At 40.3% G+C, this 13,720-nt stretch overlaps 1 protein-coding gene across 2 annotated transcripts in view; it reads left to right on the top strand.

Annotated features, from left to right (window-relative positions):
• Positions 1-13,720, top strand: part of ABCG1 (ATP binding cassette subfamily G member 1) — a 54,317-nt gene that overhangs the window by 28,554 nt on the left and 12,043 nt on the right. For both annotated transcript variants that reach the window (XM_064647017.1, XM_064647018.1), the window contains exons 3-10: positions 5,074-5,191; positions 5,940-6,072; positions 7,493-7,543; positions 10,061-10,206; positions 10,875-10,998; positions 12,071-12,185; positions 12,856-13,004; positions 13,185-13,286. In XM_064647017.1, the coding sequence (XP_064503087.1) occupies positions 5,074-5,191; positions 5,940-6,072; positions 7,493-7,543; positions 10,061-10,206; positions 10,875-10,998; positions 12,071-12,185; positions 12,856-13,004; positions 13,185-13,286 (938 nt within the window). The remainder of the gene's footprint in view (positions 1-5,073; positions 5,192-5,939; positions 6,073-7,492; positions 7,544-10,060; positions 10,207-10,874; positions 10,999-12,070; positions 12,186-12,855; positions 13,005-13,184; positions 13,287-13,720) is intronic.

Genomic DNA, 13,720 nt, shown 5'->3' with positions numbered 1-13,720 from the left:
TATTTTTTAATTTTTTTTTAATAAAGAAATGCTGCATTTTTACCTGTCAGGGAGTCTGGAAAGAGCAGGCTATGACGTCGCTGATTTTGATTTTTAAATGCCAAATGCTGATTTCTTTGTGGCTCAGTTTTCAGTTGTTTATAGTTTTGCCACACCTGGACTTTTTGAGTTGAAATTTCCTATGTTACCTTTTGCTATAGTAAATTTTCTGAGAAGCCTTTGAGCTGTGTCAGGCCAGTGGCACTTGCAGGGCAACAGTGGTGATTTCCTGCCTTCAGAAGAGCTTGTGATGAAAGAGAAGCAGTTCAAATGCATCGGGAAGGGCAAACACTGCTCTAATTGCAGCAAGCAGGGAAAGCCTGCTGTGCTCACCCGGGACCTGAGACGGGCCCTTGGTGCCTACTGATGGATGCAGAATTAGGCTACAAAGCCCAGAAACTTCTAGGAGTCTGTGTGACATTTCTCTGAGTAACAAATGAGTATGTTGCTGGCAATGAAATGCAAATGAATGAAACACTTCAGTCAAAAACCTAGAGGCAGTGTTTACCTGAGGAAATTCACTGTCAGGTAGGAGTGAGTTCTGGTTATGTTTTTGTTGGTGCTGACTCATACACATTCTGAAGCATATGCTCCTACCCTGAGGATGAGGAGGGGGTGGTTTGCTTGATTCTTTCCAGGTTGATTATAGTTTCTCTGAGAATGGGAAAACCGGATCTCCCCATAAATCTTGGTAAAATCCAGGAGGTAGCAAATAAAACCATCAACACGCTTCTCTCTTGCTGAATCCATTAGCAAAAGCTTTGTAGACCTGAGCAATGGGAGCATCTTCATCAGAGACACGAGGTCACCCTCTGCTCGTTGCAGAAGGGGCTGCTGTGGGTTTTGTGGTGCTGCCAGGCAGAGAGGGAAACCCACCTCCTGAATGGGGGGGTCTGGTCAGGCCAGTCAGGTGCTTCTGGCTGAAAATATGATCTAATATCACAGTGCCTCACATTACCTTCATGGGAAATCCTAACATGAGAAAAAAGCCACACATTTTGCTTCTCAGGAGAAGCAAAACCTTGAACTCTGGAATGCAAAGTGTGGTTAAATTAAGACCAAAACATTTTGCATCACTCGAATTTTCTGTTTAGGGTTTGATTTCTTACTTTTGTATTCAATTTTTAGTGTGTTGGACCCAGAAAGTTTCAGAGTACTTGCTCTGATTGGTGATGGTGTGTTAATGTCCTGTTAATGAATCTGTATTTTAAGCAGTTCTTGAAAACTTGTATTTGGATTCCCAAGGGTTATCAGCCCCTAAATATATTTTTAATGGTGATGTCACAATAACTTCAGGAAGGGACATTGGAAAATTGAAAGATTAAATTTTCCGTTGGAAATCAAAACGGTTTTAAGAGAAATAACTGAAAGTCAAGATGCTAAACTTGTTCTTGATGTAAGTCCAGTCCAAAGGGAATCAGCTGCTGTGCTGCTGGAACTGAATGGCCTGTAAGGTGCTTCCACTTTGGGGTGAGTTGGCTTTGAGATTCAGCCTCTCACTAAACTCTGTGTTACTTAAACTCCTTCCTGCATGGATCATGAACTAAGGAAAACGAGGTGGTCTGGAATCAAAGGTAGCCAGAAATTCCTAATATATGGCAGATGGACATGAAACAGTCCCTGTACTGTAAGAATGCAATCCCCTTCAAATGCATAATCTGTTTCTCGTGAAAGACATGTGGCCTGATATAGAAGTTTTAGGTCAACTGATTCTGTTAAAGATTAGCCTCGATATTCTGAAAGAGAAGACTGTAGTTACTTAGGGACTTTAATTCCTTATAAAGGATTATACTGGGCACCACACTACTGCCACGGTGTCAAATCTTTCTGTGGGTTTGCTAAATTAACCTTTGTAATAGAAAAGCTTTTTATGAGCTTCCAGTCAAAAGAAGAGACGGGTTTGAGTTTGTAGCAACTTAAAATGCCAACAATTGGGATCCTAATCTAAAATTCATAATTTTTTTTTTTCCATTTCTTCTTAAAGCATGTTTTTCTACTGTATTGCAAATGACTTGCAGAGAATTTTAGGAAGAATTTCTTCACAGAAAGGGCTGTCAGGCATTGGAATGGGCTACCCTGGGGGGTGGTGGAGTCACCATCCATGGAGGTGTTCAAGGAATGACTGGATGTGGTACTTAGTGCCCTGGTCTAGTTGACAGGGTGGTGATCAGTCAAAAGCTTGGACTTGATGATCCTGGAGTTCTGTTTCAACCCGATTCTGAGATTCTGTGATGTGCCCTGCTCTGATTTAATGTTGTGTGCAGGATTCTTAAAATGGAAACCTGCATCAGAGGGGCAGAAACAAGAGCAGGTCATGAGGGGAAGATACTACAATTAAAGGTAGACTGATCATCATTTGTGAGATTATGTTTGGAAACATGAGTTTAATGTACGTGATGTTAAATCTCACAGTCATATGTAGTGAGAGGAAAGGTTTCAGTTTTAGGTAATGGTATATACATTACTACACATTTTCAGACAATGAGTGTGTTTTTTAGGTGTCACCTTTCTCATTTATGGCAGTACATGTTTTTATCCTCCCTGTTAAGTTTGTGAAATATTTACTGTCCTGATCTTGAAACTCATGGTGATCTGACCACTACAGAACTCTGACAAGAACCCTTTCCCCTGTAAATATGGGTCAGAACAAGCCCATGCAATAGAAATTGTTGTAGTGAAGTTGGCACGAGATGTTCTGTCACGTTAAACAGCTTTGCAGGGCAGACAGGGAATAGAGACAGACACCTAACCTGTGCACTGCGTGTGGGACCTGGTGAAAGAAATCCTGTCCCAGTGGAAGCTCAAGACAAGGCACCTTGGCCAGCTTGTGACCAGTGTGAGAAACTTTCCCAGCTGCACAGAACCTGTGTGCACGATGGGTGGGTGCATAATACAAATAATTGGAGGTACAGTCTAATGTTTGAGTCCTTTACAGGTTTAATAATAGGCTTGGGAGGGAGCTGGTTCTCTGTAACGAGAGGGATAGAATGAAGGACTTTGTCTCTCTAGATCCTATTTATTAAATATTGTCATGCCTGAAAGGTCTGGCCTGTCCTTGCACTTGCCCTTCGGATGCTGATTTGGATGGTGACATTGGTGTGAAGGACAAGCCTGTTGGCCTTGCCAGGGTGCCATGAATTTCTCTCTTTGAAATAGCTGTTCCTTTTGATAGACTGTCCTTGCTTTTGTTCTTAGAACTTGTGCCATGAACAGGCAACATGAGTGCACTGCTATTTTCATACCCGTCCTACCTCGTAGCTTCCAAACAAGTTGTTTTCTTTGGGTCCAGGAGAGGATTTATAGTGAAAAATTACTGGCCTGTTTAAAAAAAGGCACTCAAGAAAATGGCTATTTTGAGACATTTAGTCAGTTTTTTTTTCTAAGACATTTGCCATGAAAATAGTAGGATCAGATATTTCTAGAGAGTTTCTGTGGCTCCTGTTTCCCCCCTGGGCTGGGGGATGCTCAAGGAAGGGTATTTGCTGTGGATTTGGGAGACCCCATGGCAGCATGACAATGTTTTTAGTGCAAAATTTGCTCTCTGTGGCATGGAAGGAGTATGAGCTCAGGCTAGAGAAAAGAAGAATATTTGAAGAGAATGCTAAGTGGAGATGAAAGGAAAACAAATCATGGAGTTAGGAAGAAAGATAAACCAGAAGAAGATAATCCACCATTCTTTTTTCTAGGAACTTGCAGACAATGAGGTTGGTTTTTTTTTTTTTACAGCATTTCAATGTTCCAGCTACAACCTGTGCTAGAGATAATCAAAGGACTGGGATAGTTTACATGTGAAATATAAATTCTGCCTGCATATGCACCAGTGTGGCAAAATGTATTGTCAAATCCTAACGCTGCATGTAAATGGATTTTCCACCCTTCTGTTTCGGTTTTAATTTAACTACAGGAGCATTTTCAGCATTGGAGGTTGTTTTTTGACACCTTACTTAACTCTTTTCTTTTATTATTAAAAGTTTTCACTAAAAGCACTTGTAATTAAAATGAAGTAAGCAAGCAAAAAAAAAAAAATAAAAGGGGAAGAGTTCCTGAAAAATTTAAATGCTGGTCAGGGCTCTCTCCACCTTCCCCACAGAATTCTTATGCCTTAACATGGGAATCATGCAGGGCAAGGTGGATGCAAATAGTCCAAATCTGGAATTCTCACTGGAGCCCAGTTTGCTTACACCTAGAGCAACACAGAGTTTAGGCTTTAAATAAAGGTTTATTGACAAAGGTAATTCACTAAGGGATAAGTTGAAGGAGGTGTTATCCTAGAACATCTTTGCCTGAGGATGTATTTATCATGGCATGACGTTCTGGAGTGGATTAATTTAAATGAGAAAAAACCTACGTGTTCTTAATCCAGAGTAAGTATTTCCCTAGGAGTTGTTTTTACAGAGTTACTGTGGTCAGTCTCCCTGTCTAGACAAGCTTTTGGAGTTCTTAGGATAAGAGAGTCCTTGTGGTAAGATATTGAAACAGGTTTGTGTGTCTCCTTTTGCTGCATTTCTTGTCATACCTCTTTTAGTGGGGAATGAACAAAGGCAAAGGGCTTTGCCTTTGAGGTCTTGGCTATTGCTTTCTCTAAGTTGTTGTTGTTGTTTTGGTGAAGAATTTTGGTATTGAAGCTGCAGTGGTTGGAGGGCAGTCTGCTCCAAGGCTCTGGAGTTATGTTAGCTTTGGAATATTAGATATTTTCACAGCACTCCAGTAAAATATTGTTAGAAGACACTTAGAAAATGGCAGCACGGTTTCATAGCCCTGTTTGAAAGTCTTCCTGGAGTGAACCAAGAGCCTGTGATCCTGTAATCCCACCATACTACTTGTGTTGCAAGGAGGAGTCTGCTGCTCCCACTCATAATTTGGCTTTTGATAGATATTTTTGACAGTTCTTGCAGTGTGCTGATCTCAGGCATCAACCTCTCAGCAGGTGCCTGCTAATGCCTGTTTGTCACCAGCATTCAGTGGAAATGAACTGTCATTGCTCCCCAGATGTGATTGTTCACGTGATTGGTGAACTTTTCTTTCTTCTTCCAGGTTATAAGACCCTTTTGAAAGGAATTTCAGGGAAGTTCAGCAGTGGAGAACTTGTTGCAATTATGGGTCCTTCAGGAGCTGGGAAGTCAACACTTATGAACATTCTGGCAGGATACAGGTGGGTAACATTGAAAATCCCAAGTTCAGATAAGCAGAGGAAATATTACCCCAGTGTTTGTAGAAAATAGGTATTTCACAGATTGTGGATTAGATTCTTACTGCTTATATTGTTTCTGTTCATCCCATTCTGTTCCCTTGGGAATTTATCTCTTAACAAGTGAAATCCAAAAATAAGAAGCAATTTAAAACCCAAAACACACACACACACACACACAAAAAAATTAAAAATCTCCTTTTTGGCTGTGTAACAAATCTGACTCAGTGTCTTATGTTTGTGGTGGTTTTTAAATCACATTTTATAAACACTTGAAGAAATTACTCTCTTTAGTCACCACTTCATAGTGTTGATGTCTTCTTGACCAAACTGCAATGACTGAAGTGATTCACCCTCCTGAATCCCCTCCTGTGTGGCCAAATGCAAAGTGTCTCCGTGTTGTTGTCATTTGGGGCATAAGGAACAGGATAGAGAAACCTAAAAAAACCCCTATTTTTAATGTTTTGATATTTTTTTAGGCACTGATATAGGACAGCACACATTTTGTACTAACCTTGAGTAAAATTTTCAGCAGCATTGCAAGAAGCCTTGTATGAAAGAGAGCACACTCAGGAAATGAAATGATTTCTAGCCACTGCCTCGGTTTTATTTCATGGTGGCAATAATTAGCTAAGACTTCCACACACTGAGGCCTCTGGCAGCACAAGGGAAGGCAGGATTCACCTCTGGTTGTTTTCTTGGTTGGTTTCAGAGAGACGGGGATGAAAGGAGAAATCCTCATCAATGGGCAGCCCCGGGACCTGCGCTCTTTCCGCAAAGTCTCCTGCTACATCATGCAGGATGACATGCTCCTTCCTCACCTGACCGTCCAGGAAGCTATGATGGTGAGGGTTTTTTCTTGTTCTAATTTATCTGAGCGGAAGAAAATGGAAAAAAAAATCTCTGTGTATTGTGCACGTGTTCTCACTCCTGGCAACGCCACAACCCGTCCTCTATGTTTGATCCTGCTCGGTGAAAGTGCTTGGACTTTAGTGTTGCCTTGAATTCCGCTTCAGGCTCATTCTTCTAAGGGTTGTGTGAGCTTTTTTAGCTTTGTGATTTTCAATTTGTGACCAGCATTGTGATTTAGAAGAAGATCTAAGGCTCTTCTCAGACCTCCTAGAGAACGGAACCTGAAATTCTTCACAAATGCATCTTTGTAGGGATGATCTGTTTTTACCTGATGAGTAACCTTGTCTCTCTCTTTCTCCCCATCTTCCATGTTCTGACTGCTAATTGTTATTTTACTTTAGCATGATCTCTCTGTGCTTTCTACTCTTTTGTACCTTTTCTTTAATAAAGGCATTGTATAAAATCTCTTTCATTTCTTCATGGGAAAACAACAGGAACAGAATAATTCCAACATATACAGGCAACATAAATTCTTCTTACTCTTTTTCATGGTATTAAGAAGTTTGCAAATTGCCAACTTGACCAGTTAGTCTAGAAGTGCCTGTTACTCAGCCTGAGAAATGAGCCAGTTTTTCTTAGAGGTTGTTCCCAATACAAGGCTAAGGATGCTCACACTGTATGCTGGCATCAATTCACAAATTTTAAGGCCAGGAAAAAAAATCACTGTAGTTTTTTTTTGTAGCTAATTTTTCTACAAAAGTTCTTTTCTGTGACGGAGTTTTTCTTCTCTTTTGTTTACTTGAGCATTGTAGTCAGAATCCCACAGGACCACTTTCATAGAATTGGGCCCAGATTATACTTGCTGTCTAAATTAATCAATCAAGGCTCTGACAAAAATAATTACCTAGCAGTTTAATTGCTTTTAATAAAGGTTAATCATGATGTTTTGCAGAGCTGCCTCTCAGGACAGCAGATGACATCTTTCACAAGATTATTTATTTCTGTGCTTGTTTGTTTGCATCCTAGAGAATGGCAGAGTTCAGTTATCCTTGTGATATGGATGAAGCACAAATAAACTGTTTTTTTCCAGTGTTGCCTGAGAATTTACTGGCTGTGCAAAAAACATGACTCTTTCATCTTCTTCTCAAGCTCTCTGACTGTCAGAGTGGCCTTTCTAATATGTTTTTTGTCAGGTGCTCCAGTGATTGATTAAGTCAAATTACACTCAGTTAGTGCACAGGCATATGTGATGCTTGTGATTTGAACATTATAGTTCAACTTCAGATTTGCTGAATGGGTTTAAAGAAGTTGTTTAAGTTAGACATTGGGATGTTGTGCCTGAGACATCTGCTGTAACTGGTGGTTGTGCTTCAGACTGGTTCAAAATCCAATTGCATTGGTTTTGCATTCCAGGTATCTGCTCATCTGAAACTTCAAGAGAAAGATGAAGGGAGGAGAGAAATGGTATGTACACTGTCCATCAAACTTAGAATTTTGGGGGATGCCAAGGCCATGAAGTGAGCTCTGTAAAGCAGACATTTTTATCTGACATAGAATTGCACTGGATTTGTGATGACAGAATGAATCACAACCTCGAAGTTGACAGGTGTCATTAGGAGGGATTGTTAACTGCAGTCTCCATGAAAGTTGCTTTCAGTATGAGGCTGGAAAATTGTAGAAGATTTACTGAAATAAATGTACAGGTTTTGAAGGATTCCTTCTAATGTACCTTAGCACCTTAGGTTCTCTTATGTGTGTGTCTGAGGGCTCAGGCATCTCGTATGTGGTGAGATACATCAGTCACGTGTGGCAATGGTGAGTGTAGCCCTTAATTTTTCCAAGGACTGATAAAAAGCTCAGCAGTTCTTGTAACTGCTGTGGAAATCTCTGTGCTCATGGTTGAAAGAGCAGATCTTTATGGCTGTGCTGGTGGGCATGTTGTCGCACTGGGCAAGTTAATGCAGTTGCAACTAATGTATTTTGGAGCTGTGTTGGGTGACTGCGGGTTGGACAAGCAGAAAACCAGGCTAAAACAAGCACATGTATTTCCTAAACCATGTGAATGAGCTGCACATTTGCTGCACTGCCCTGCTTCTGCCTCCTGCTGACATAGGGCTTTCCTGAGGGGGAGAGGAGTCCTGGTATGTTTTTGCCCATGGAGACCTGTAACCCAGCTGGACCTGCACTAGGAAGTGTGCTCCTCTCAACCATCCATGGGGAAAAGTGCACGCTTTTCCTGAAATGTGAAAACTGTGTCAACTTCCTAGGTAGAGCAGCTATTTTTGTGGCTGTCCTCTGTCTGTATTTATTTCCAAATTGGAGCAATTGACATTTCTCCAGACTGAGAGAATCCTTGAAAATCTGAAAGAGCTCCACAGAGGGAAACTTAACAGGAATCTTGATAGCTCAAGATTGATTGGATTCTGTCAAATACTTTTTTTTTTTTTTTTAAATAAGCTGGACACAAATTTTTCATTGGGAAAAATTTTTCAGAAACAGCTGTTGATTTTATTTGTACTTTGAAAGTCTTAAGTCATTTACACTTTAGTAAGTTAGGCCAGGCAAGTTAATTCACTTGTTTACGCTGTCACTGTAATTGCAAAGAACTCTGTGAGTAAAAAAAAACTGTGCTGTATGTGTTTATTCAACACATGTTAGAAGGACATTTTCTGGTTAGTGTTACTGGCTGAGCTGGACTAGATAATTCATTTTATTGTTTTAAATTTTAGTGTAAATATTTATCGTAGATGAACATTATGAATTTTATGGACTTGTGCTAGCAGGATTACTTGTTTAAAACAGGGACAAGTGAAAAATCCTCCAGTGAACCACAGTTTATGTTTCTAGTTGGCCTAGCTTGTGCTGCCCGTGTCCTGTGGCAGGACACGTTCCCTTTATCCTAGAGATAAAGGGAATGAGGTAGTTGGGATCTCCTCTCTGAGAACAAGAGTTAGTGGGTTGTGTTCTTTTTTCACTCTCTCTCACTGAGAGAGGTAACTCCTGGAAATTAAAATCAGGACAATCAAAGACCATTTTTATGGCATGTCAGCCACCCTTTCTGGTAAACTCCCCCCATCCAAGCAATTATCACTTTCAAAATGATGGGCTCCTTTTCCTATACTTAAGTGAAATGTTAAATGCCCGGTTTTGCTTCCTACCTTTGAAGTGGTTCACTTTTTCGATTGCATGAGCAGTGTACCTTGGATTCACTCATTTTTTATGTGCATGCTTTTACTGCTGCCAGAGAGCTGCTTTTCTTATACAGCTCTGCCAGGCCAGATCTACAGTCACTGAAACAGAAAAATTCATAGTGTCTGGGATTGTTCTCCTTTTGCTCCAAAGACCCTGGGACAGGCTGTGCCCTTCCTGGGACTGTGCCTTTAGGAAATCCCAAACATCTGAGAGTACCTGTGACAACTGAATTGACTCTGGGGAGCATGAAAACACTTAAAATCAATGGCTGCACTTCAAAGAGTAGACTGTGAAGAAAAGAACAGATTAGATAAAGCAGGTCATTGCTCTATAGAAACCACTGACTTTTGTTATGCAGTTCTCCAGTCTCTTGTAGATACAACCCAGAAGTTCTGTTGAAAGAAACTTCTTGGTCTCTCTGTGTAATAACCCCTCACATGCTGCACAGCTCTTTTGATGTCAGTGCCATATCCATATATATATACAGCAGTAGGAGAACTGATTTCCACTCCATTTTCACAGGCAAGGCTTCTCTACTGAGTAGTGAGGTCATGTAGGACAAACAGGTAGAATTTGGGTCGAAATAGTAAATGATAGATTTGTTAAGCCCCACTGAAACTAATAAATGCTACATTAGATGGGAAAAGGCTTCGGTGCACGGATGATGAAACAAAGTTATGAGCTAGTTTACAATCTGCATGAAGATCAGTAAAGAGGCTCTTTTTTTTTTATTTTTTTTTTTTTATTTTTTTTTTGTGCTGAAAACTTGGAATGTTTTGTTTCCTGCAGGTAAAGGAAATACTGACAGCCCTCGGTTTGCTGACCTGTGCCAACACGAGGACTGGGAGCCTTTCTGGAGGCCAGAGAAAGCGTCTTGCCATTGCTTTGGAGCTGGTGAACAACCCCCCTGTCATGTTTTTTGATGAACCAACCAGGTACTTCAAGGCCAGAAATTAAAGAAAGACAAATATTGGTTTATATAGCAGAACAGCCCTACAGAAAAGCTATTCACCTCTAAGTCCTTGGAAAAGGCTCATTTTGTGTTGCCTGTAAGCACTGAATAAGGCCACAAGAAATAATTTGATTTGGGTGCTTAGTGCCTTGGGTCACTGCTGTAACTGCCAGACCATGGGACTATAAATAATATTTAAAGGAGACACAAGCTGAAGCAGGAAGGGAGAGAGGAAAATGTTTTCAGATTGTGGCACGGATTTTCTTTTTCAAGCAAAGGTAGCTTGAATATAAACATTTTAAGATATGACTCTTAGTAATGAATGTGATCAGTCTTTGAGGAGGCTGGGAAAGCTATAAATATGTATCTATTCATTAAAGTTGGGAGAATCTAAATCTGCAGTCTTAAAATGTAAGAAGTCCCTTAAGGCAGCTTTGAGAATACTCTGTTTTTCATTCTCAGGCATGCTTCCAACTTAATTAAAAGACCGATGGAGAAATACAAGCATAGGGTTGGCATATGATAAAATTAAACTGCTACAGAGAAAATTTGTAAAAGGATAATAATGAGAGGCCAAGCAGCAAATCCACGTGCTGGTTTTGAGTGTTGCCTGTGGACCTGTGGATAACAAACTTCTTTCTTTTTATTCAGTGGCTTGGACAGCGCATCATGTTTTCAGGTTGTCTCTCTGATGAAGGCTTTAGCCCAGGGTGGCAGGTCCATCATCTGCACCATTCACCAGCCCAGTGCAAAACTGTTCGAGCTGTTTGATCAGGTATTATTCTCAAACTTCCTCTCTATGCATGGTTTAGGTAAATTATACTTTCAAGGCTACACTCCTTAAGTGAAAACGTGAATAATTTTGGTCTGTGGCAACAAATCAAATGAAGAAATTAAATAAGAGCAAAATATACATTTTGGATATGTTTTTTTCCTTTCTGTCTGCCTGTTTCCATTATTTGCATGTAATATTTTTAGAGAATCTTGTTGGTATGTTTGTGAAATCATGATTATTGTGCTTGTGATTATCATGCCTTCACTCACCACTGCTCCTGTGCAGAGGGCTGTCAGTAAAGTAAATTGGAATAATATAAAAGCAGGAAAGGTTTAATGTCAGTTTCTGCAATGTTGGTGGTAGATATTCTCATCCTTGATACATGGGCGTGGATTCAGAAGAGTTTATTCACATGAAATGATAATAATTGAAATGAAGTCAGCTGGAGAACTTTTCTCCAACCTAACAATGGGATGTGGACCATGTGTGTTTAGACTAGATATAAATTTACTTTAGTCTTGTTAGGAGATTTAGATTAGACCCCTGAGAGGTGAGAGAAAACCTACTACACCACAGGTGAAGAAGCTCTTGCAGATTGCCAGGGAGGTATATTTAAAGCCAATAGTATGGCTAAAAGTAAGACTAATCAAGCTGTTTCCCATTGCTGTACTGTCCCACCTCTCTTTCCATTACTGCATTCACCAGCCTCATCTCCCAGCCCAAAATATCCATAATTAAATGGAAATTAAATGACTTGACTCTACAGTTTCTTGCCTATTTTCAGCATATGTCTGAAGCTGGAATTAGTGTGTTTCTATATTAATGTGCTTTAAGTCCTGGAGGGAATGTTTGCAGAACTCAAACCTTAAGCATTTAATTTTCCACTAGTTATAATTTCATACAGAAATTAGTTTCAAGTGGTGGCAAATCTTCCCAAGGTGTTCTTCCCCCACGGACAAGAAGACATCATTAGGTTCATGGATTGGTGTCATACAGGTAGCAGGTTCAAATATTTTGATACTATTTCACATTTTTCTTTCTTCCTTGTCTTTTTCTTTGCCTTGTTTTCCAGCTCTATGTTTTAAGTCAAGGTCAATGCATTTACCGTGGGAAGGTAACAAACCTAGTCCCTTACTTGAGAGATTTGGGTTTGAATTGCCCAACCTACCACAATCCAGCAGATTTTGGTAAGGACAATTTGAATAGTTCATTTAAATTAGTTTGTGTTAGATTAGTACCTTCAGGGTAATGGGGACCATGGTGTGTGGTACACTTTTGTATGTATATTCTTATGTGCACGTGTACATATATGTACCAAAATTCAAAATAAAATTATTCAGATTTTTTTCCTAAGTAATTTGAATGCCATCTAGTGGTGCAATTTAGTGAATATTTCTCTCTGGTGGAAGTCCAGGTTCAGGAGATGAAAGATAAAGCATATTCTTTAGTGTTTCATAGTAATTAGTGGCTTTTCAAAGTGGCTCCAGTATTCTGTTGTTCTTAATCTTGAACAATCCCACTGTGGTATTGTAGAGTTAATAACACTGAGAGTTTTATTCAGTGTTGTTTCTTAATTCCAAAGAAGCAGTAAGGACAACGAAAATAGACTTTTGTAATTTTTTTTATTACCAGGACTATCCTCTAAAATGGCTCATTTAACTTCCAGGATGAAGAGACCTCTCTGAAGATTTACAGAAAGATGATTTAAATGTTGTGTGCATACGTGGGAATTTGCATGTGGCGCTTTAGGGCCTGCTCTGGGCCAAACTTCTGTTTCTGTCAGCGCTGCAGAATCGATAACAAAGCTTGTAGCTTGTCAGCAGTGCAAACCAGCAACTTAAGCTCTGTTTCTTGCAGTTATGGAAGTGGCATCCGGCGAATACGGGGACCAGAACAGCCGGCTGGTCAGGGCCGTGCGGGAGAGGATTTGTGACACCGACTACAAGAGGGATGTGGGTGGTGAGAACGAGCTGAACCCCTTCCTCTGGCACCGGCCTTCTGAGGAGGTATTTTGTGCATCACAACTACTGGGCATGGCTGGAGGCTGGAGGGGAAGGAAGGGAGTTTAAAACCTTGGCCAGCGGAGGTTTCTGGGCACGTTCAGATGGTGCGAGTGGGGTTTTGTGAATGAGAACTAAGCAAGGTACTGCAAGGAAAGAAGTTTATCCTGTGATGTGTTCCTGCAGGATTCCTCCTCCACAGAAGGCTGCCACAGCTTCTCTGCCAGCTGCCTAACCCAGTTCTGCATCCTCTTCAAAAGAACTTTTCTCACCATCATGAGGGATTCGGTAAGACTGCCTTTATAATAATGTTTGTAGCCAAAAGGTCTATTCAGTTGGGTGTGAGATACTGTAATACTCCTCAAAGGTCATGTCCAACAGGCCATCCATGAAGATTATCACAGAATTTCAAAGGAAAGAGACTGATCTTTCACTCTTGCTGTTAACTGTACCATTTTCATTGTGAACAACAGCTTTCTTCACAGCACTCAGAAGCACCTGGCCTAAAAACCTGAAGCTTAAATCCCCTTTGTGCTGGCAGGTTCCTTATACAGTTATTAATCCTACTGAAAAGTGAATGAGAGGTTGTACTAGTGTGTCACAGAATTAGGTTTTCCAGAAAATTCAGGATGACAGAAATAATAACTTCAGTGTGATGTAAAGAGTTAATTCTTGAAGTCTATTCTTGGAAACAGACAACTGGGAGATAAAAATTTTGCTTC

This window comes from Pseudopipra pipra, chromosome 2, assembly GCF_036250125.1.
Source record: "Pseudopipra pipra isolate bDixPip1 chromosome 2, bDixPip1.hap1, whole genome shotgun sequence".
Lineage (NCBI taxonomy): Eukaryota > Metazoa > Chordata > Aves > Passeriformes > Pipridae > Pseudopipra > Pseudopipra pipra.
The sequence above is the reverse complement of the archived record's forward strand: the minus strand, read 5'-3'. Positions and strand labels throughout refer to the sequence as shown.